The sequence below is a fragment of the Trachurus trachurus genome, assembly GCF_905171665.1.
Source record: "Trachurus trachurus genome assembly, chromosome: 15".
Taxonomy (NCBI): Eukaryota; Metazoa; Chordata; class Actinopteri; order Carangiformes; family Carangidae; genus Trachurus; species Trachurus trachurus.
In genome coordinates, this window is record NC_139906.1 from 5,368,669 (window position 1) to 5,388,822 (window position 20,154).

The 20,154-nt window shown below is 39.4% G+C and overlaps 3 protein-coding genes across 4 annotated transcripts; 2 read left to right on the top strand and 1 right to left on the bottom strand.

The window, feature by feature from the left end:
• Positions 1-7,587: 7,587 nt before the first annotated feature.
• LOC310998642 (G-protein coupled receptor 4-like) lies at positions 7,588-8,647 on the top strand (the record flags this gene model as incomplete). Its single annotated transcript, XM_083988801.1, has 4 exons — positions 7,588-7,779; positions 7,897-8,084; positions 8,165-8,528; positions 8,636-8,647. 4 exons carry the CDS (start codon positions 7,588-7,590, stop codon positions 8,645-8,647), a joined length of 756 nt encoding a protein of 251 aa, XP_083844927.1.
• Positions 8,648-9,941: 1,294 nt separating this feature from the next.
• On the bottom strand, positions 9,942-11,142 carry LOC310998644 (gonadotropin subunit beta-2-like; the record flags this gene model as incomplete). The annotated part of the gene is made up of 2 exons (XM_083988803.1): positions 9,942-10,175; positions 10,942-11,142. 2 exons carry the CDS (start codon positions 11,140-11,142, stop codon positions 9,942-9,944), a joined length of 435 nt encoding a protein of 144 aa, XP_083844929.1.
• Positions 11,143-15,760: 4,618 nt separating this feature from the next.
• cox20 (cytochrome c oxidase assembly factor COX20) lies at positions 15,761-18,994 on the top strand. Of its 2 annotated transcripts, XM_083988480.1 has the most exons (5): positions 15,761-15,796; positions 15,894-15,934; positions 16,795-16,909; positions 17,560-17,623; positions 17,729-18,994. In XM_083988480.1, exons 2-5 carry the CDS (start codon positions 15,902-15,904, stop codon positions 17,871-17,873), a joined length of 357 nt encoding a protein of 118 aa, XP_083844606.1. In that variant the 5' UTR covers positions 15,761-15,796; positions 15,894-15,901; the 3' UTR covers positions 17,874-18,994. The 2 variants fall into 2 exon arrangements, with proteins under 2 accessions (XP_083844606.1, XP_083844605.1); XM_083988479.1 differs by having other exon boundaries at positions 15,764-15,934.
• Positions 18,995-20,154: the final 1,160 nt, after the last annotated feature.

The window sequence follows — 20,154 nt, forward strand, 5'->3', positions numbered from 1 at the left end:
ATAAATTACGACTTTATTCTCATAAATTACGACTTTATTCTCATAAATTACGACTTTATTCTCGTAATATTATGACTTTATTCTCGTAAATTACGACTTTATTCTTGAAGTTTGTGATTTATTTTTTCCTCAATGTGGCCCTAATACTCAGTTGTAGAAAAATTATAAGGCTACGAAAAACAAACAAATTTTATTTTATAGCATTCAAACAAATGTATTCATGGGTAGTATATTCAGATTTTGCCAATAAACCTTGCCAAATGAATAATTTGGCTATGGAGACTGAGGGGCAGAGGTTTCTGTTACCTTTAATAACTTCAATATAATGTATAACAATTTATGCTTGCACTGTCCGACATGAAAACCTGCATGGTCTACCTCCCACGTACAGTAGGGGCTTCTCAGCACATGTTTCCAAGGCAAACAGAAACAGATACTCCAACTGAGGGTGGAGGCACTTGACTAACAAAGGTGGAGACTTTATAACTCAGTCAAGAGAAACAGCCGTCATAAGAGTTTCATATTCAATCTTGTATCCCTGAGGATTACTGAAATATAATAATAATGGATCAGTTGGCAGGTTGGTGTAACTATGTTCTCATCTCTATATTAATAGTTGTGATTGGTGATTAATTTAGGACATTATCCTTTAAACATTTTTGTTTTGTTTAGTTGAAGTTATGTAGTTTTGTGTAATTGTCAGGACTTCTCATTTTGACGACACTGACAGTTTCATTGACATGAATACTTGCTTTTGATGGATGAACAATCGATTTTGGGCAAGTGACATGCTTTTGCAGGTTATCCACTAGGTTTTGCAGTTTGTACTAACTGTTTTTGAGAAATGCATTAACTGTTGTTTATTCCTATTTAATAAACTTTTCTGTTGGTGTTTAGTTTACAATGTGTGATTAACAGTTTCGAAAAAGTGTTGAAAAACGGGTCATAGCCTTCGTTAAAAACAAAAAACAAACTGTAAATAATGTGTAACATGAAGAAATTCAGAATTGCTTAATGAGGCACTTGACTTTGATATGATGTAATATAAGGATTTTTACTATTTACTAAAGTCATGCTTCCAGAGGCTTTAAAGATGTAATTTATAGGAGATTGTTACTTTATAAATGTCAACCTGCTCTCTGACTAACTGTCTTTATATCTGTCTTCTTATACAGGGGTATGCCTGCCAAAAATCAAAAATGGACTTGGAAATGTTCCTTTTGTGTCAAATGTTGTACTTGTTTGTTTGGAAAAGTTGGTGGAGACTGAGTTTTCATGTCCTTGTGATCCTCAACTGAACTGTTGCATTGTGGTTTTATACTTTGTTGTTCCTGCTGCTTTCACCTTCATCTTGATGTGTTTCGTGCAAGAGTTGTTCTGTGACAAATGTTGCTCCCGCTGTCACTGTAACTTTAACTGTTGGAGGGGCCTGTTTATAAGCTCCATCCCTGCCTTAGTGTGGGTGAGCCTGCTGTTTTTCAATGGCCATTTCCTCACCTGTGCAGCGACAGACTGGCCAGGCAAATATGTAGCTATTGCCAAAAATGGTAATCAAAAATGGTGTGAGCCAACAAACACAACAACAAACAGCACCTCAACAGAGGACAAGTTGTTCAAGACTGAGTGGTGGTTTGGTGTTTCTGAGGTGAGTTAAACTGTGATATCTAAACTGGAGTTTGTACAACAGTGTTGATACACAACTTAATCTCATATGTTCTTTGTTCTTCTCATATTATTGTCTGTGGTTTAGGGAGCTGGACTTGGTGTGCTCGGACTTGGTATCGTGGGAATCGTGGGAATCGTGGTGTATAACGGCTGCAGAAAGTGTTGTTGTCGTTCCTGTTGCCAAGAGGTAACACAAGAAAATGACCATGTTACGTAATCCAGTTTCACATAATTATCTTCACATTAATGTTATAAAGGTTGAAGCAACTTCCATTAATGACCTTGTTACACATATCATATTATTTGTAGTCCATGTGCCCTATTCATTTAGCATTTGTGTTATTTATGTGTGTGTGTGTGTGTGTGTGTGTGTGTGTGTGTGTGTGTGTGTGTGTGTGTGTGTGTGTGTGTGTGTGTGTGTGTGTGTGTGTGTGTGTGTGTGTGTGTGTGTGTGTGTATAGACACAGCAGGAAGAAGCAGCCAGAAGACCTGAAGCAGCAGAAGCGGGCGAAAGAACACCTTTAATTAGTACGACTTAAATCTTCAGTTGATGTCCAAAGTTCCAAACAACAGATAATGGACCTATGAGATTTCCCTTTTCTTCATGTAACCACGGATCCAAATCTTGTAACTGCATTTTCTCAAATTTATTTTCACTTTTTTCCAAGTAACCCTGTTAATTGTAATACATTACATTGTACTGTGATGGTATTATCAAATATGTGTTGCTGCATGCGTGTGCATGTTTTGTCAAGTGCAAAACAAAAGCAAAACCACAAGTCGTGTCCTGTCTCCAGGTTCTACTCCTCCCCCTTTCCTGCAGTGGATGGCAGCTGTTGTGTAATTTTGGAGGGTTTTGTTTGTGTCAAATTTTTTCCTCCCTCCTTTTTATCCTGTTTTTTTTTTATTATTATTATGCTACGTCCCACATATCCTGGGCTACAACTCAAGATTTCTTATATGTAAATGAGTGTGTGAAGTTAAATGACAGTGTGAACTACACCTTAAAAGCGCATGTGTATATTGTGTATTCTTATATTTTGTATACACATTCATTAGAGTACAGCTACCTGATGCTCATATGAAACACATGGTAAGGATCAGAAGAAGAGGATCCAAACATTCAATAAAAATTCACAAAGCATAAAGTCAGTTTGCAACACCTGTGCCATCACACAGCTGCGTGTAATTAATGTGTGTGTGTGTGTGCGTTGGATCGGATCAAGGAGCCATGACAAAAGACAGTGAGACAGGGATAAACGTAAAGATTAACAATATTTAATCAAGGAAAGTGATCTAATAGATCTAATAGTTAATTAATACATTTTATTGTTTGAATTTTAACAGTCATGGTGGGAGAGAAGTAATATAACTAAAATCTTAAAATATAAAACCATTAAAAAGTAACATCTTCAGCCATCATGACCTCTCACAGTTGTAATTCTTTTTTAAAAATCACTCTCTAACTAGAGAATATTTCATTTTTGGGCTGTTTTTTGAATGAAAATTAGTGGTACATCACAGAAACGGGCCTGTAAAGGGTTAACTTTTTTTGTTTGAATTTTAACAGTCATGGTGAGAGAGAAGTTAAATAACACAACAACAAAAAAATGATCTGAAAAGATAAAACCGTTAAGAAGTTCTGACTTCAACCATCACAAGGACTGAATGAGTCTTTAGTGAATAGATGGAATTTAAAACCGTCTGTAAGGGTTAATCCTATGTTCTTATCTGTTGTTTTTAGAGGTAATCTAGATGTATAAATGCTGCAGTATGTGTTGTTGTTCCTGTTGCCAGACCAGCGTATTGTCTTGAAGCTTGAATTAGCACAAACTCTGCAAGCCCCGACCCGTTCCATCAAGTGAGATCAGCTGTCTCCACTTGATGCTAATTCATGCCTCACCTGAGCCTCACCTCATCCAAGCATGCACCGAAGCTTCTCCACAGCGGAGTAAAGGCTCTGTAACGCCCGCCAATGTAATAATGTTCACAAACACAATAAACCACAGACGTTATAGAAATATGCAGCTTTTAATGTAATAATCCTGCTAAGCCGCTGCCTACTACAAACGTAACACGCGATTTCAATGTTGCAATAACTTCCCACAGATTTAATGACGCAATGAATAATGGTCGTTGTGTTGGTTGTTGTTTGATTGTTGTTGTTTATACCTACTAATAGCAGTGGGTGCAAAATCCAGCTGCTGACTCTCCGCTCCACGATTACGTTACTCTGCTTGTGGAGTAATAAGGCAGGTATGAAAAGAAAGTAACCATTCATAAGAAATGGTGTGAGCCAACAAACAGCACCTTGAAGGACCCGGACCTGTGATCAACACTCAGTAGTGGTTTGGTAATTCTTAGGTGAGTGGAACTTTAAAGGGATAGTAGCATTTTTTAAAGTGGGGTTGTATGATCTACAAATAGCCCCTAAGTACTTTAATTGCAGTAGAAGACTCTCTGCACTCCTCCCGTTAGCAACGCCAGCCCATAGCTCTGCCCAGAGATGTACAACATACATTGTTGTGAATGGACCCAAAAAAATGGCCTATTTTCGTGGCCTAAAAGAGGTTTTTCCTGAAAAAAAAAACACAGTTCCATTGTTCGCTATAATATAATTTTTTCCAGCCCCTCAAAGTGCAGGAAAAACGCTGTTTTTATTTGGACCTAACCAACTGCTGATCGGCGGGCGCTAACCCTGGGCGGAGGGATACGTGAGTTGGTTAAGTCCAAATAAAAACTGCGTTTTTCCTGCACTTTGAAGGGCTGGAAAAAATTATATTATAGCGAACAATGGAACTGTGTAATTTTTTTCACGTAAAACCTCTTTTAGGCCGCAAAAATAGGCCGTATCTTTGGGTCCATTCACAACAATGTATGTTGTAAATCTCTGAGCAGGGCTATGGGCTGGCGTTGCTAACGGGAGGAGTGCAGAGAGTCTTCTACTGCAATTAAAGTACTTAGGGGCTATTTGTAGATCATACAACCCCACTTTTAAATAAAATGCTACTAACCCTTTAATATTTCAAGTGGAGGTTGTACAACTTCATCCTATATGTCTCTGTTCTTATTCTGCTCTTATCTGTGGTTTAGGTAATTGGACTTTGTGTGGTCCTAGGTGTTATCCTGTTCATCCTGGCATATAAAGGCTGCAGAAAGTGTTGTCCCTGTTTCCAGGCTTCTGGAGAGGAGGTACCTGATATTAATCCAGAAATGTTGAATATCATAAATAATTTTTCATGGACCAGCAGAAATCTTGAAAAGCTATGTGCATGAATTAAATTATAAATATTACTTAAATTTTACACATTGATTCTTGTCATCCATGTTAATTTCAGTTTAGATAAAAACACACGAGGAACAACATTTTGTGCAAAAGTATAAATGTGTGTGTGCGTGTGTTTGGCAGGAATCTCCACTCCTCAACAACTCTGTGAGAACGCTACAAGAAAAGATTCAGCGGGTCAAAGAAGCAGTCAGAGAACTAGAAGCAGCAGCAGCAGCATCAACGTCTCTAGATGACTGAGACCTTCAGGAGATCTCTGGTCCCTGCAGCCATCAGTCTGACACCTCAGTGAAAGGAATCAGCTCAGGAATTAGACTCAGATATTATCAGACTGTACACTTATCAAATGTGTACAATGTGTTTTTCGTGTGTAGCTCACTGTCATTCACGTTTTATTTGACATACTAAAATGAACTGCTCATTATTTCCTGACTAAAACTGTGCTGAAAGTTATTTTTACCAATAGCCTACAGTAGGCTACTATAAATGACCTGTAATGATTTTCAGTTGTATGCCCATATCTATACTCCATATACAGTAGATATATTTAGTGAGTGTTTTTGCAAGTATAAGTTGCATGCTCATTCTTTATTGGGCTGTTTTGCATTGTAAAAGTTAAACTAAAAATTGTAGTTCAACTGGTCTAAAACCTGTACTTTGATCACAGTGTATCAGTGCATCAGTCAGTGAGGGCCATGTACTCAGACCTGCAAGGCAGCTGCTGTATTACAGTATTATATCATGGGGTGATAGCGACCTCTGCTGGAGACTTTATAGAGGCTCTTTATTTGGATGGAGCTTGTAGTGAACTTTTAACTTGTGAGCACCACACGGCCACGCATGGCAGCTTGCGGGCCGGCTCACTTGAGTTTATTGGCCGCCGGCCGACCGGGAAATCTCCCGGTCCTCCCGGTGGCCACTCCGCCCCTGGAAACATGCAGCTCACAACATGCTTCCAACCATTGTGTTTACTCTTAATGTTTTCCTGCAGGTCAGAAATGATCACATGGCTCCGATCTACATCATCAACCTTCTCATTTCTGTTACATGATCGTTGAAAACCTGGGAATTCCATGATAATAGCATTCAGTACTTTGATTTAGATAGATATAGATATACTTTATTGATCCCAAGCTGGGAAATTACAAATTACACTGATGATCAGCTTTTTCTACATGGTGTGTGTCACCCTGGAGAAGGTTTTCATCATGCTAATGTTTTCCAAGGCAGGTTGTGTTCAGGAAACCACAAAAATAAAAATAAAGATAAAGCTGTGGTAATACATATCTTCAACGGAAATTTTTCACCAACAATGACGTCAGTGATATAAGGAGAAAAACCACCTCTAAGAAAGAAGAAGCAGAAATTTGATGACGAAACCACCTTCATTATATATAAAGCAAATTGTTGCATTGCTTAAGACCAAAGTGACACAGACGAGAAGACAGTAAAGAGAAATATGCAGGTTGTTTTCCACAAGCTTTCAAAGGTAAAGTCACAATATTTCTCTCAATCTTAATCTATCTATAACGTCATTCATAAAAACTGTTAATTTATTGATGACTACTGACTGTACTGAACAGTAATCTATAGTAAGTGTCTTTTTCTTTCTTCTTTCTATTTGATTTGTCAAAGGCTTTCGACAATATAGAGTATAATATATGGAACTAACTCTTCATACAACCACATATAGTTTGGTGTTCCACAAGGTTCAATATTGGGTCCTCTTTTATTTCTTATATAGCCTACATCAACAACTTAAATTTGTTATCAAATGAACCGCTTTTAATTTTATATGCTGATGACACTCATGTCTTTCTTAGGCCTTGTCCACAGGGGGTCCAGGGTGAAGTTTTCAGCCCGATTGGGTTTCAGCGGTTGCGTGTGGAAATGACAACCACGATTATTTCTGTCAGAACTGAGCTCAGCTCCTCTACGCCCCTTTATGTAGAGGTTGTTAGCTAGATTTAACGTTAGCTTGCTAGCTAAAATGTATTACGCGTACATTGCATCACTTGGTAGCGGATTTTACGGTTGCGTGTGTATGGAGTATTTTTATAACACCACTTGTGTGGATGCAGAATTTTATTTAACAAAACTTTGGTTTCAAAAATACAGAGGCTGGTGTGGACAAGGCCTTACAAAGATGAACTTAGCTTGGTTTATGAATAGAATGCTAGATAGGATGGACATCTGGTTTAGATACAACCAAGTATCCCGTATTGTCAAAAAGAGTGCTCATATGATCTTCAAGCCTAAAAATAGGACCCTATCACATCATCTTCAGCCTATACATATACAGTAGCTAATAATAACACTAGATATCACGCTTTCCCCCCATTTTACACACAGGACCTTTAATTAAAGGAATAGTTCACCAAAAAATGAGATTTGATACTGATGAATACTCCGGAGTACTTATGCCAAGAAATGTTTGTGTGCAAAGACATATATTACTTAATCTGTTGATATGTTGTTGCTTTCTCTCTTACCTTTAATTTGGGGTTTTTATTCTGGTTTTTATTTATATATGCTTACATGCATAATTGTAAGTAAGTTCTGAAAATAAAATAAAATCTCTTTATCAAAAACAAAAAAAACATGCTCTTCTCTTTAACGACAGATTTTATAGGAAGATGGAAGATTTCCCCATTAACACCTCAGTGGACAAATACTACAGCAACATTGAGCCCGAATACAAATGCAAAATCACCGACATCATCAGCAAAATTGTGAAAGGTTTATTCATCAGGGACGTGGTGTTGTGCATCATCATCAGTATCGGCCTGCCACTGATACTAGTGGCCATCTATCAACTTTACTCTCTGGTGAGAACTCAGTTCATGACTGAGGAAGAGTTTGATGACAAATTCATACGAGAGCAGTTTTCAGCAGAACATGTTTCCAACCACTGTGTTTATACTCTTCTCAATGTTTTCCTGCAGGTCAGAAAGGATCACGTGGCTCCGATCTACATCATCAACCTTCTCATTTCTGACATCATTCAGTTCTGCACCATGATCGTTGATGTGGCAAAACCTGGGAATGACATCATCATGAAAACCTTAATTTCAATTTACCTTTATGGTCTGATGACCAGCATTTCCTTCATGGTGTGCATCGCCCTGGAAAGGTAGCTATCAGTCGACTCTATCTATCAGTGTGTGTGTAGCTTTTCTTTGTCTGACCATTTTCTGTGTCTGTGTATTACAGGTATTTGGTCATCGCCTGCCCGCTGTGGTACCACTTCAGACGAAACATCAAGACCTCTGTTGTGGTCTGTGTCGTGGCCTGGGTCCTTCCTCTTCTCTTTGTTTTACCCTTCAGTTTTGTGACTCATCCTGAGGCCATGGAAATCATCCTTGTTGGCTTCTTCCTTCTTCCCTTCCCTCTGTTGACATGTTCTCTGTTTGGGACCTTTAAAGCTCTGTGTGCAGCCATCAGTGTCCCCCCTGATGAAAAACGCCGAATTGTGGCCATTCTGGTTTTGGTGCTACTTATTTACACAGTGTTGTCCCTGCCTGTCATCATTTTGATACTTGCAGAAGAAGCAAGGCATAGTGATACCTTCAGTAAGGTGACTGTCACTTTAATAAGGTTCAGTCCTCTTGCAGACTTGTTTCTGATTGTTTTCAGTAGGAAAGGAGCTGTAGACAAGTTTTTGGCCTTTGTGTGTTGTTGCAGGATGAACAGTGACAGAGATATCATTTGACTTACAAGCAAAAATAAACAATAAAAATCCTCAACTGCTGCAGCAATTCTGCAAGTTAAAATCCACATTAGTTTTTATGTGTATATTTTTTTAAGCCACTGTTCTAAAGTTAAGATTTACCCAAAATATCCAAATTGTGCTCCCACAGAAAACATCTGTGTTGCATTATAGGCTACTAAACAAGGAAATTGTTGATAAACCCTTTGTCTCTTCCTGTTTTTCTAAAAAAAAATAATCTTATTTCTCAGAACATAGAGAGAATTTGTCATGTCTCAGGTCAGACTTTGACTTGTCACCAGAGTGAGTCATTGTCTGGAAGTGGTACAAGATTTCGTGACAAATATCCTCCCCATTGAGCAAGGGAAAATTCAGGGGAAGGAAGTTAAGCTGACTGAGTTTGTTTTTTTTGCAGCTTTTATCAGCGTGAAACTGTTTTAACTTCTAATCTAGACACAGACAAGAGTCAAGACATGTACAGATCCCAACACTGCATTTTCCCAGAGAGACTTAAAGGGATAGTTCACCCAAAATTCAAATTTCACTCATTATCTACTCACCCTCATGTCGACTAAGAGCTGTGAGAATTTTCAGAGTCCTCCGTACCTTCTCTGAGTTATGGGGGGGTCCACGCAGCAGTATTTGTCCATATAATGGTTGTGAATGGATACCAACTTTCTTCGTCCAAAAAGACACACCAAAAAACATCCAAATACCTCCATAGTGCTCGTCTGTAATGTCCCTCTTGTATTGAAGCCCCGACATGAGAAATTGTTCCGAAAAAAATTAAATAAGTCTATATTTTAAGCTTGTTTGTAATGGAAGCTCCCAGTGTCTCAGTTCACTGCTCTTCCTGTGTCAGTGCTAATCTCTCGTGATTTGCACTGACCGGCGGAACAATTTCTCATGTCGGGGCTTCAATACAAGAGGGACATTACAGACGAGCAGAATGGAGGTATTTGGATGTTTTTTTGGTGTGTCTTTTTGGACAAAGAAAGTTGGTATCCATTGACAACCATTATATGGACAAGAAGGGACGGAGGACTCTGAAAATTCTCACAGCTCTTAGTCGACATGAGGGTGAGTAGATAATGAGTGAAATTTGAATTTTGGGTGAACTATCCCTTTAAACGATTCTTCTACTTGTTTTGTCTTTGGCGCATGGTGCACATTCAGCCACAAATCAAACAGAAACATAATTGCCCTGGTAATTGTGATGATCTTTATTTACTCTGGACAGTTCTACACTATGTTCTGGTCGATCGTGCTGTCTTGTGTTGACTAGTAGTAGGAAGGTATGTTATTCATGCAGAAGTCCGGTTGCAGGCTCTCAAAGGTGCAGTCAGATGTGTCCATCGCACACCGGCCGCAGTGGCAGCTCAAAGCCACGGGGTAGGTGACGATGGGGTTCACGTCGGGAGGACAGTCGGGAAGTTCAAACGCTCTGTAATAGACGTCCTGGTACGTGCACACATGCTGGTACACGTTACTGAACAGTGTCTTGATGACAGGGTCCTGGAGAGAAACAAAAATGATAAGGATCGCATTTCACATTTGGAATAGTCCCTACAAATGTGTTATTCCTGCTAAAAAAAAAAAAAAACTGCAGTAATTGGCTGTTTTAAGGAATTATTGAGACTTTTAAAATGAGAACATATGACAGACCCCTAAAGATGACGTGTCTGTCACTCCACTTGATGATTTAACACCGTGATATCAGCACTTCCTCTTAAAACAGTGAAGCTTAATGTCTGTATAAAGCCACAGAGAAGGTACTGCATGTACACTATATGTCATTGTTTCCATGAGCTATTGTTTTTCACCATTAATCCATCATCCAATTACCTTTATAATTGATTGATTGTTCACATTGGGTTGAATTAACAAAACATATTAAACCATCAGTTTAATGAAAGAAGCTGAATTCATAAAAGGTCATATTTTTAATATGAAAACACATATTTTCAACCTGCCAGTGCTTTTTATTTACAGAATAATTATTAATAATCTGTTTTTTTTTATCAATCTTTTTCTTGCATTTTTTTTTTCATTTATCAATTTACCATCTTTTCATGACACTCTGATATTTCTATGTTTTCACTTCATCTAAATTAAAAACAAGACTTGTAATAATGTGTAATTGTAATGAATTGAAACTCAATATTATTATATCCAATAAATATTGCTTTATCAGAATTTGTAGCCATTTTTGTTTTGTTTTGTTGTTATTTTTTCTTTGGCTGTCCATCCTTTCCTTTTCACTCCAATATACCCAGAATACCTTGGTGATGCAGTGACCACTGCAGATTGTCGTTTCCACGGCGTGACACTTGGGGCAGCCCTCCTTCTCCAGAGACACCGTCTGGTTGATCAGCTGGCAGGGCGGCAGCTGGAAGGCCACTGCTGACAGAAATCCATTACAGTTTGGTTGAAATATGTCACACACTGAAACTCTGTGGGGATCCCATGGGCAGTATCCCATGTCAAGGACAATTTAGTAGGCCTATGTGTAACGTTAATATGTAGTTTTCCTTTTTTATCAACACACTTCTTTTTGAGTTGTTGAGTGTCCCAGTCTCTCCCACTACATTAACTTTAATGCACTGACAGTACATGATAACAAATAGCTAACCATTAATTATTATTACAGAGAGAGCTGCTGCAGAGTCTTAGAAATATTCCTATTTTCTTTAACACTTTAAAATTAATTAACTTTTTTTTTTTTTTGATCATGTACTTATTTCATTTGCATGTACTCCTGAGGAGACACTCATTCTAAAAGTACGACTAGCCTACTTCATGTGCATTTGCACGATGACCATGAAAGCATTCAATTTCCATTTTAAATAAACCTGGGGAAAACATCAGGATTATTAAAGCAGAAGTAAGCGATCCGGTCATTTTGGCTAATGCTGCGTTCCAGGCAGGCTTTTGAAACCGTAAATTACAGCTTCAAGTCACAACTTAAAGGTAAAAAGTAAAGGTAAAGGTACTTTATTGGTCACATATACAGCTAGTACAGTGAAATTCTTTTTCTGCATTTAACCCATCCCTGAGGAGCAGTGGGCAGCCACGGTGCGGCGCCCGGGGACCAACTCCAGATTATGAGCCAGTGCCTTTGGTCAGTGGCGCTGACTGGAGGATTAACCTAGCCGACATGTTTTTAGTGGTGGGGGAAACCGGAGCACCCGGAGGAAAACCCACGCAGACACAGGGAGAACATGCAAACTCCACACACAACTTACGACTTTGTAGCGTTCCAGGCAACCCACTCGTGTTTTTCCGACCTGTTTTACCTGTGAAAGTCACTATAACGGCCACTCGTAACTTCCGACCCGTGAACTCGTACCAGATCGAACTGGTACGACTTCACAGGTCGGAAAAACACGAGTTACGGGCTGCCCTGAACGCACCATAACTTCTTGTCAGCCGATGGAGTTAGCAGCCCCCGCCCTCGTCATGGATCTATTGGTCCTCGTCCCTACGTCACCACATTCAGGCGCATTCCTTGGCTGCACACACAGCCCTTCATGCCGTTCTCTCTCCTCATTGGATAAAACTTGTAGGATACGAGAAAAGTTTTCTCCTCGGCTCAGAGCAGAGCAGAGTGACTGACAGACCCGTGTTTCAGACCAAACACTCTATGTAAGTGATTGCTGTTGGAAGATATAACTATTTAAGACTTATATTAACACAAAAATATTGCTTACTTCTGCTTTAAGAGAAACATCAAGATGAAAATGGAGACGTTATGGAATGTGAAGTCTCTGCACAGAGCATATAAACAACCTGCAACATATGTTTATATTAAAGCAGAAGTAAGTGATATATTTGTGTTAATATAAGTCTTAAATAGTTATATCTTCCGACAGCAATCACTTACATAGAGTGTTTGGACTGAAACACGGGTCTGTCAGTCACTCTGCTCTGCTCTGAGCCGAAGAGAAAACATTTATCGTATCCTACAGTTTTTATCCAATGAGGAGAGAGAACGGCATGCAGGGCTGTGTGTGCAGCCAAGGGACGCCGTGAATGTGGCGACGTAGGGACGAGGACTGTTATGGTGCGTTCAAGGAAACTCGTAGACTCGTGTTTTTCCGTCCTGTGAAGTTGTATCAGTTTGATCTGGTACGAGTTCACGGGTCGGAAGTTACGAGTGGCCGTTATAGTGACTTTCACAGGTAAAACAGGTCGGAAAAACACGAGTGGGTTGCCTGGAACGCTACAAAGTCGTAAGTTGTGACTTGAAGCTGTAATTTACGATTTCAAAAGCCTGCCTGGAACGCAGCATTAGCGAAAACGACCGGATCGCTTACTTCTGCTTTAAATAAACCTGGTGAAAACATCAGGATTATTAAGAGAAACATCAAGATGAAAATGGAGACGTTATGGAATGTGAAGTCTCTGCACAGAGCATATAAACAACCTGCACCATATGTTTATATTAACAGATGAGTTTCTTGACAATAAAAAATGTTTTGTTGTTGTTTATAGCTGAAGGCCATTATTGGTCAAAAGAAATGTTGATAAAGGTTAAATGTTACTTGATCTTTGTGTGAAATCACAAGCAGCTGAATTTGGAGGACTTTTTCTTTTTGATGAATATGAACTTTCATCTGATTATCTTGTCTCATTTACCTGCGGGAGCCAGGGGCCAAAGGGAGGAAGGGGCTCCCAGTAACATCAGGGGAAGAATCACTCTGCTGACCTGTACAGTCATCATCCTGCAAGAGAGGAAAAATGAACAATGAGGTGTCTTTGCAACAACAACAATGACCAAAAGACGGTGTCACGTTGGTTATTTCACATTCTCCATGGTTTCCTGCATGTCATTCACTTAGTTGTAACAGAAGTTGTGGTCATGTCTGCCCAACCATGTTGATAAAATCTTATCGATTTCAAATCAATTCTTATCAGCTTTAGTCACACAGAAAACAATGATGGAGTGTTTGTGCTAAAGGCTGCTATAGCTGATAGTGACTTACTAACATGGACAACTGCAGTCTCACTGTTTGCTGTAAACACAACCCAGAGACCACAAACCACACTGCAGCTGAGCTAATACACGCAAAATTCACACGAAAAACAGAAATAACTCGGATAAATCAAACAAATGACCAGGTTGTTGGTGTGTCTGAGCCGGACTGGACCTACCTCTCTGGTGTCTGCAGCAGGTGTGCTGAGGTCGACCGCTCTGCTCCGGCTTTTATACAGCACAGAGGAGAGAGGAGCTCTGGTATCCAGGATGATACTGGCTCATATTGGATGTCACGGTGCTTCGACCTTGATTACCTTTTTTTTGTTTGAAGGATGGATCATAGGACCTTTTTAACCTTCATCTCTACCCAGGAGATTAATCTGTCTCTGAGTCACTTACAGAGCAAGTTTTACAAGGACGGAGGAGGAATTAAACTCATGATCCACACTGGTCTGTAATTTTACAAAATCAAGTGATAGATATTAGTCATAGTAATAATTAGCTACATGAATATGTTTTTTTCATATCTCTAACATTATGTTGTAGATGCTACATTTGTCCACTACTGAGGCTGCTGGTGCTGGGGGGCGCCAAAGATCTAGGGGGGGTCGCGAAGCTCTCTTGATTTTAAGGGGTTTAATAATTTTAATGTAATTAAAATGTTAAATAAATGAGTAGGCTAAGCATTTAATTCATATATGTGACAAAATCAACTAAATTCAAGGGCCACATTAAACATTTATTCGTGTATTTAAATAGATAAACAAATAAATTATAGGCATATATCAATAGATGATTGAATATCAACAGTTTTAAAACATGAAATACATAATATACAGCAGGGCAATATCAGTCATAATGAATTTGAAAAACAGCATGGAACAATGAGAAAAAACCTGTGTAAAATTACAAAAACACAATGATGTTTTTAAAAGTACAAGTTCTGAAGAAATATGTTGTAATCACCAAAGTTTTCAATGGTAAAAATATGGGTCCCTTAAGAAAAAGGTTGGGAACCACTGCTCTAATACGACCACCAGATGGCGTCGTCACAGCCCTCACTGCCTGGTCATTGTAAACGATACCTAACTAAACCTGTTTTATCTGTATTGATGCAGAGGTTGAGTGTCTGGTGTCACTGTATTGATGGATGGCTTCCTACGCGTGACTTCGATTGAATATGTCCCATATGGTCTAGCGGTTAGGATTCCTGGTTTTCACCCAGGCGGCCCGGGTTCGACTCCCGGTATGGGAACAGAAGTTTTCCCCTTAATGCTTGAAAGATGTTCCTACAAACTGCATTGTAGCCTAGCTTATTTAAAATGATTAGTAAAAGTGTGAGAAGGCTGAAGAGAAGCGTTATTCCGCCTTGAAATGAAGCAGCAATTTACTAAGAATTAAATTATAATTCCCTAGGCTATTAAAAATCCCACACTTATAAGGAAACTGTATAAGATCCTAGCCTACATGTTAGTTTTATGTTAATACATTCTGTTCATTATAATATGTGACAGTCCAACCTATTAGCCACAAAAATAGGCTATATTCGGAAATAATTTCCATCATGTAAACAGGATGAGGGTTTGTCAGCTACTAATCTGCTGCTGCCCAGGAAGTAATCCTGTTTTATCAGTGTGGGATCACTGTGACACACTGGCTTCCTGTTTGATGTGGTTTGTTTTATATACTTTGATCCCGAGAGGATGCGGTTTATCAATGGGATAAGATGACGCTGTAACAATTCAGTTCACGTGCACGTAACTTAAAACATAGATCCCGTAGCGGAAATGTTTGTTATAATAGAAGCAGAAATACGCACATAGGCTGAAAGTTAATCTGCAACCTGTATTTAAAATGAATAAAATAAACAAATTTAACAACAGCTGCAGCACTGTAGATTGCAATATTCCTGTTTTACTCTGCTGAAGCTGAGTAAACTGAAACACAGGCTATTAATCTAACAAAAAAGAGAGAGAAATACTCGAATGCCATGATTATTATATAACAATAATAAATGAATTAACAGAAATCGATTTATTATTTAATTTGTCTGTGAGCGATAAATACACGTAGGCCTATTGGCAATGTTGGTCGGAACTATACAGCTGTGAACGCTGTTTCCGGTCGGCGGTCTAAAGCGAACGGACCCGAACCCAATGTGATTACGAAAATTCTTCAAGATGTGTATTTTTGAGGTGAACTGGTCCTAAACTGAATATTTTTGTATTTAATTTTATTTATTTATTTCCACATAGGTGATAAAATGGCGGAAGAAGAGCAGGAGAACAAAAACAAGGTAAGAACCTAAACTAAACTCAACCAGGAAACGTGTTTTTTAACAGAAGGAGGGTCCAGTTGTGTTTTTTTAGAAGGTCAACAGCAGCTAGCGACTTCCACAAACTGTTGCTGTGATGTTAATGTTGATTTATTTATAGATTTTACCGTGTAAAGACGATCGAGGTAACTAAACGTCCGTGTTGTAGCTAAGCAGAGAGACTAGAAAGTTGAATCCTTTATGGTTTGACTTTGATCCCGTTCAAAAAACTGACGATTAAAATGGTATCATGAGCCAAAGAAACGGAAATGATGCCACAGCAGGTTTTTAAAAGGCTTTTCCAAAACATCTAGTCTCAAAGAAAAATTCGGCTCACATATTATTCACTAAATATCACTAATTTTCCAGTAAAACAGTCACAAGTCAGTGTATTACAGTCAGGGCCGTAGCTAGGAATTCTGGGGCCCCTGAAAGAATACTAAAGTGGGCCCCTGACTTTTCCACTTTTTTTCTTAGACTACGTATGTATTATCATTTTTTATTCAGCCTACTTTATTTTGATGCTAATGCGGCATTACTATGAGTATTAGTCAGGGTCTTATGCAGAATAATTCAGTCAAAGATTAGACTACTGGGGTTTTTTGTGGGCCCTACTGGGTGCTGGGCCCCTAGAATTATCATCACCTTTCCCCCCTATACAACGGCCCTGATTACAGTTTTCCTAATGCAAGTCCTCCCTCCTTCTGCGCTTCATAAAAATTCGGCTCACATATTATGCATATTACTCACAAAATATCACACATTTTCCAGTAAAACAGTCACAACTCAGTGTATTACAGTTTTCCTAATGCAAGTCCTCACTCTTCACTTCTGCGCCTCAGGGTTTCAGGCTGCTGGGGATCCTGGACGTCCAGAAGACTCCCTGTGCCAGAGAGGCCATCCTGCACGGAGCTGGAGGCTCACTGGCTGTTGGCCTGCTCCACTTTCTGGCCACCAGTGAGTTTTCTAATTGAATCTGAACACTATGTGCGTGTGTGTGTGTTTATGTGGGTCATTTTCACTGCTCCTTTTTGTGATTGTGGTTTTTTACCTGTCCCATATTGAATCTTTAACATCCATTGAAATGAATTATGCTGCAACCATCACTGGAAGTCTGTCCTGTCCACAGTATGAGAGGGTGAGGTGAGCCTCTATAATAAACACAGCAAACACAGCACCGTCCGTGCTCAAGATGGCTGAGATTGAAGCAAAAGCACAGGTTTAAATAAATGGTAATTGTGTGCACAACCTGCAGCTACAACCTGGATATGAAATCTGTTGATGCACTATTCCTCACTGACCCATATAGAGCCTGATGACACATGGGATGTTCAGACATGATGCAGTCTTGATTTTGACTTCAATTTAGCATCAAGTAAAACTCATGGATTAGTTTTATTATACATTTGTTGCAGATAAAATTAAACTCAGAGGTTCATCTTTGAGTTCTGAAACACTAGCCTATAGATACGTTACCTACGGTACCTATTGTGAAAAATACAAACTTTTTAAAGCTATAATTTTGGAATAAAAGACAAAAAACAATGACAGGTAGAAGTTGTTTTACTCAGCAGTTTCTCAGCAGCAGTCTGTGCTTTCGTCTGCAGGTCGGGTGAAGCGGTCTTTTGACGTCGGATTCGCAGGCTTCATGTTCACCACGCTCGGGTCCTGGTAGGTCTTCACACACTGACCATCACTTCTTTCTTCTTTTTTTTTTATTAATCTACTTTTATTTCTAATAGAAACCTGTGTCCTTCTATCGTCCTGTGTCTCCAGGTTTTACTGCAGGATGAACAACGCCAAGATTCGCGTGCAGCAGAGGATAATCCAGGACGGCATCAAGAACAAGGTTGTGTACGAAGGATCTCTTCTCGACCCCACAAACAAACCTGGAGCGCAAACACCGTCAGGACCCTCGTGATCTCCAGCGCTGGATGGACCTTCTCCTCGTCTTCTATAAGAGCTTGGAGAAGAAAAGAGGACAGTGTCAGGGTAAACTGACAAAAATCCACCATTTAATGGATTTTTTTGTTGTTTTGCTTTGATCTAGCAACTCCTAAAGCAGGTTTGCAGTGTTAAAGAAAAAAAAAAAAGCCTGGTCTGTTGATCAAGTGATGGGACAGATTAAGTCTTTTATCAAATGTAAACACCAAACCTACAACCTCCTTTGATTTTCAATGCTTTTAAAATCAATCGGGTTAATTTCCTGCTCCCCCAAACCTTGTGATGCTTGAATTCATGTAATTTCAGTCACTATCAAACTCAAACTGCTAAAGGGTATAAACAAACAAGTCTGTACATGTGCTCTGCTGTGCAGCTGACTCGCCTCTCTGGCGTTGATGTGACGATGTGGATATTCAAAACCATACAAGCCTCTGTACTGATGATAAGTCGTATCATATAGTCCAACAGGACAACACATTGTGCATGGACAACAAGCACACAGCTGTATGAGTGACTGAAAGCAGCAACATTTAAACAGCTTCTTCTTGTATCTGCTCAAACGTCAGAGACGGCGTGTAGCTGCAGGTCAGACCGCACACACGTCCTCACAGGGCTCCAAACTGCACCTTTATTATTGAAAACTTCATTGGGAGCCGTGTTAAATCACATGTTTTGAGGGAAATATGTACAAGTGCTCATGTTTTCTTTTTCGTGTGTGTGACAACCAAGATCTCTGCTGTTTTATTTCTTTATTTAAGAATCATGTGGTGCAGCTTGGAAAGGTAATTCAGCTCCGGATCATCGTGATGATAAACTTAATTTATGTTTCACTCGTGTTGGATGTAACTGGTCAGAGCCCAGTGGGTGTTTCTGGAGAACCCGGGGAAAGGTGAAATACAAACTGGACTTTACAGTTACTTGGTATGTTTTCTGTCTAAAACACCTGCTGTGGTCTAACTGATTCAGGTTTGATCTGATATTTAATACACTTAACTGTTGTCAACTTTAACTCCACCTCAAACCCTGGCTGTTAATATGTTAATGTTAATATTTAAAACTTGACATGTGGAAAATAAATTGTGTGATGATGTAAAAATGTATTCGAGGATGTGTCGTCATTCTTGAAATTGCTAATAACTGTTGCATCACAATCTTCACGTGTCAGACCTATGATAGATAGGCAACGCTGTGTGATTCAACCATATATGCTGTCCCTGTGTATTATGAATGAATGTTTTTAGATATGAAATAATGTTAAATGTGCTGTTTGCTTGATATTATCATATTTGCTGCTTCTTCTTTCTTTTTTTTGGATGGTTATCATATTAAAATGAAAAAAGGGAGACACCCGGGAAAAGCAATTGTAAGTTGAACATCATGTTTGTTAATCGAGGGAGAATATTCATTAGTGTGAGCCTCACTGAACATGCACTGTCCCGTTTTAGAGGATGAAGCTGAGCTGAGTGATGAGCAAAGTACACTGTCTGATCCACAGAGGAAGTGAAGTGCCCATGACAGGGATGCAAACAGCGCGCCGAAAAGCGAAACTCGCTTTTTTCATGACCAATTAGGTGACTTGTGTGAATCGTTCAGATCCGAAGAGGGGGGGGGGGGGGGGGGGGGGGGTCTCAGCTGGGGTCAGTAAAATGTTTTTCTAACAGGCTGACAGTGACAATCACGTGAAACTGAGGCGAACTCATTCATGGTTGTCTCTGGTTATAGCACATTATATAGGCCTATATGTCCATTACACACTTTTAGGCCTTAAAATGTCTTAAATTTGTTGAATTATTGTGTTCAAGACTTAAATAAGACAGCTCTTAAATTTTCGTATGCCCACCATGGGCGAGCATTTCGCTCGCATTTGCCCCTAAAAAAAACAAACATGTGTGAACCAGGAAAATCACAAAAAAGAAAGAGCACAACCTGCGATTGGTCAAAAACTACAAATCCCACAATCCTCTGGCCTCAACAATAACAGTAGTTAGTGTAAGTAAGGGAGAGTGGAGCTGTCGGTGAAAAGAGGAAACAACGCCACGTCTGGTCCTGTTCTATGTTGTTCGTTCACACCGTCACCGTTTATTCGTTACGTCCGCGGTGTAAAAGGCCGTGACGCAAAGACGCGATTAGGCGCGAGACGCGGTAGACGCGACTTTTTTTTTTTGCGACGCTACACCCGATTCTTTTATGGCGACGGGACCCTCGCGTCTTCGTCTATTTCATCGTGTTTGGTGGGAAGACCCAAAGGGGCTTCCCAC

What these genes read in the sequence shown, in the direction of transcription:
- cox20 (XM_083988480.1), top strand. Translation starts at nt 15,902, where the DNA reads ATGGCGGAAGAAGAGCAGGAGAACAAAAACAAG. An exon ending in AGCAGGAGAACAAAAACAAG is followed by an intron (nt 15,935 to 16,794) that starts GTAAGAACCTAA and finishes TCTGCGCCTCAG; the next exon opens with GGTTTCAGGCTGCTGGGGAT. An exon ending in GCTCCACTTTCTGGCCACCA is followed by an intron (nt 16,910 to 17,559) that starts GTGAGTTTTCTA and finishes TTTCGTCTGCAG; the next exon opens with GTCGGGTGAAGCGGTCTTTT.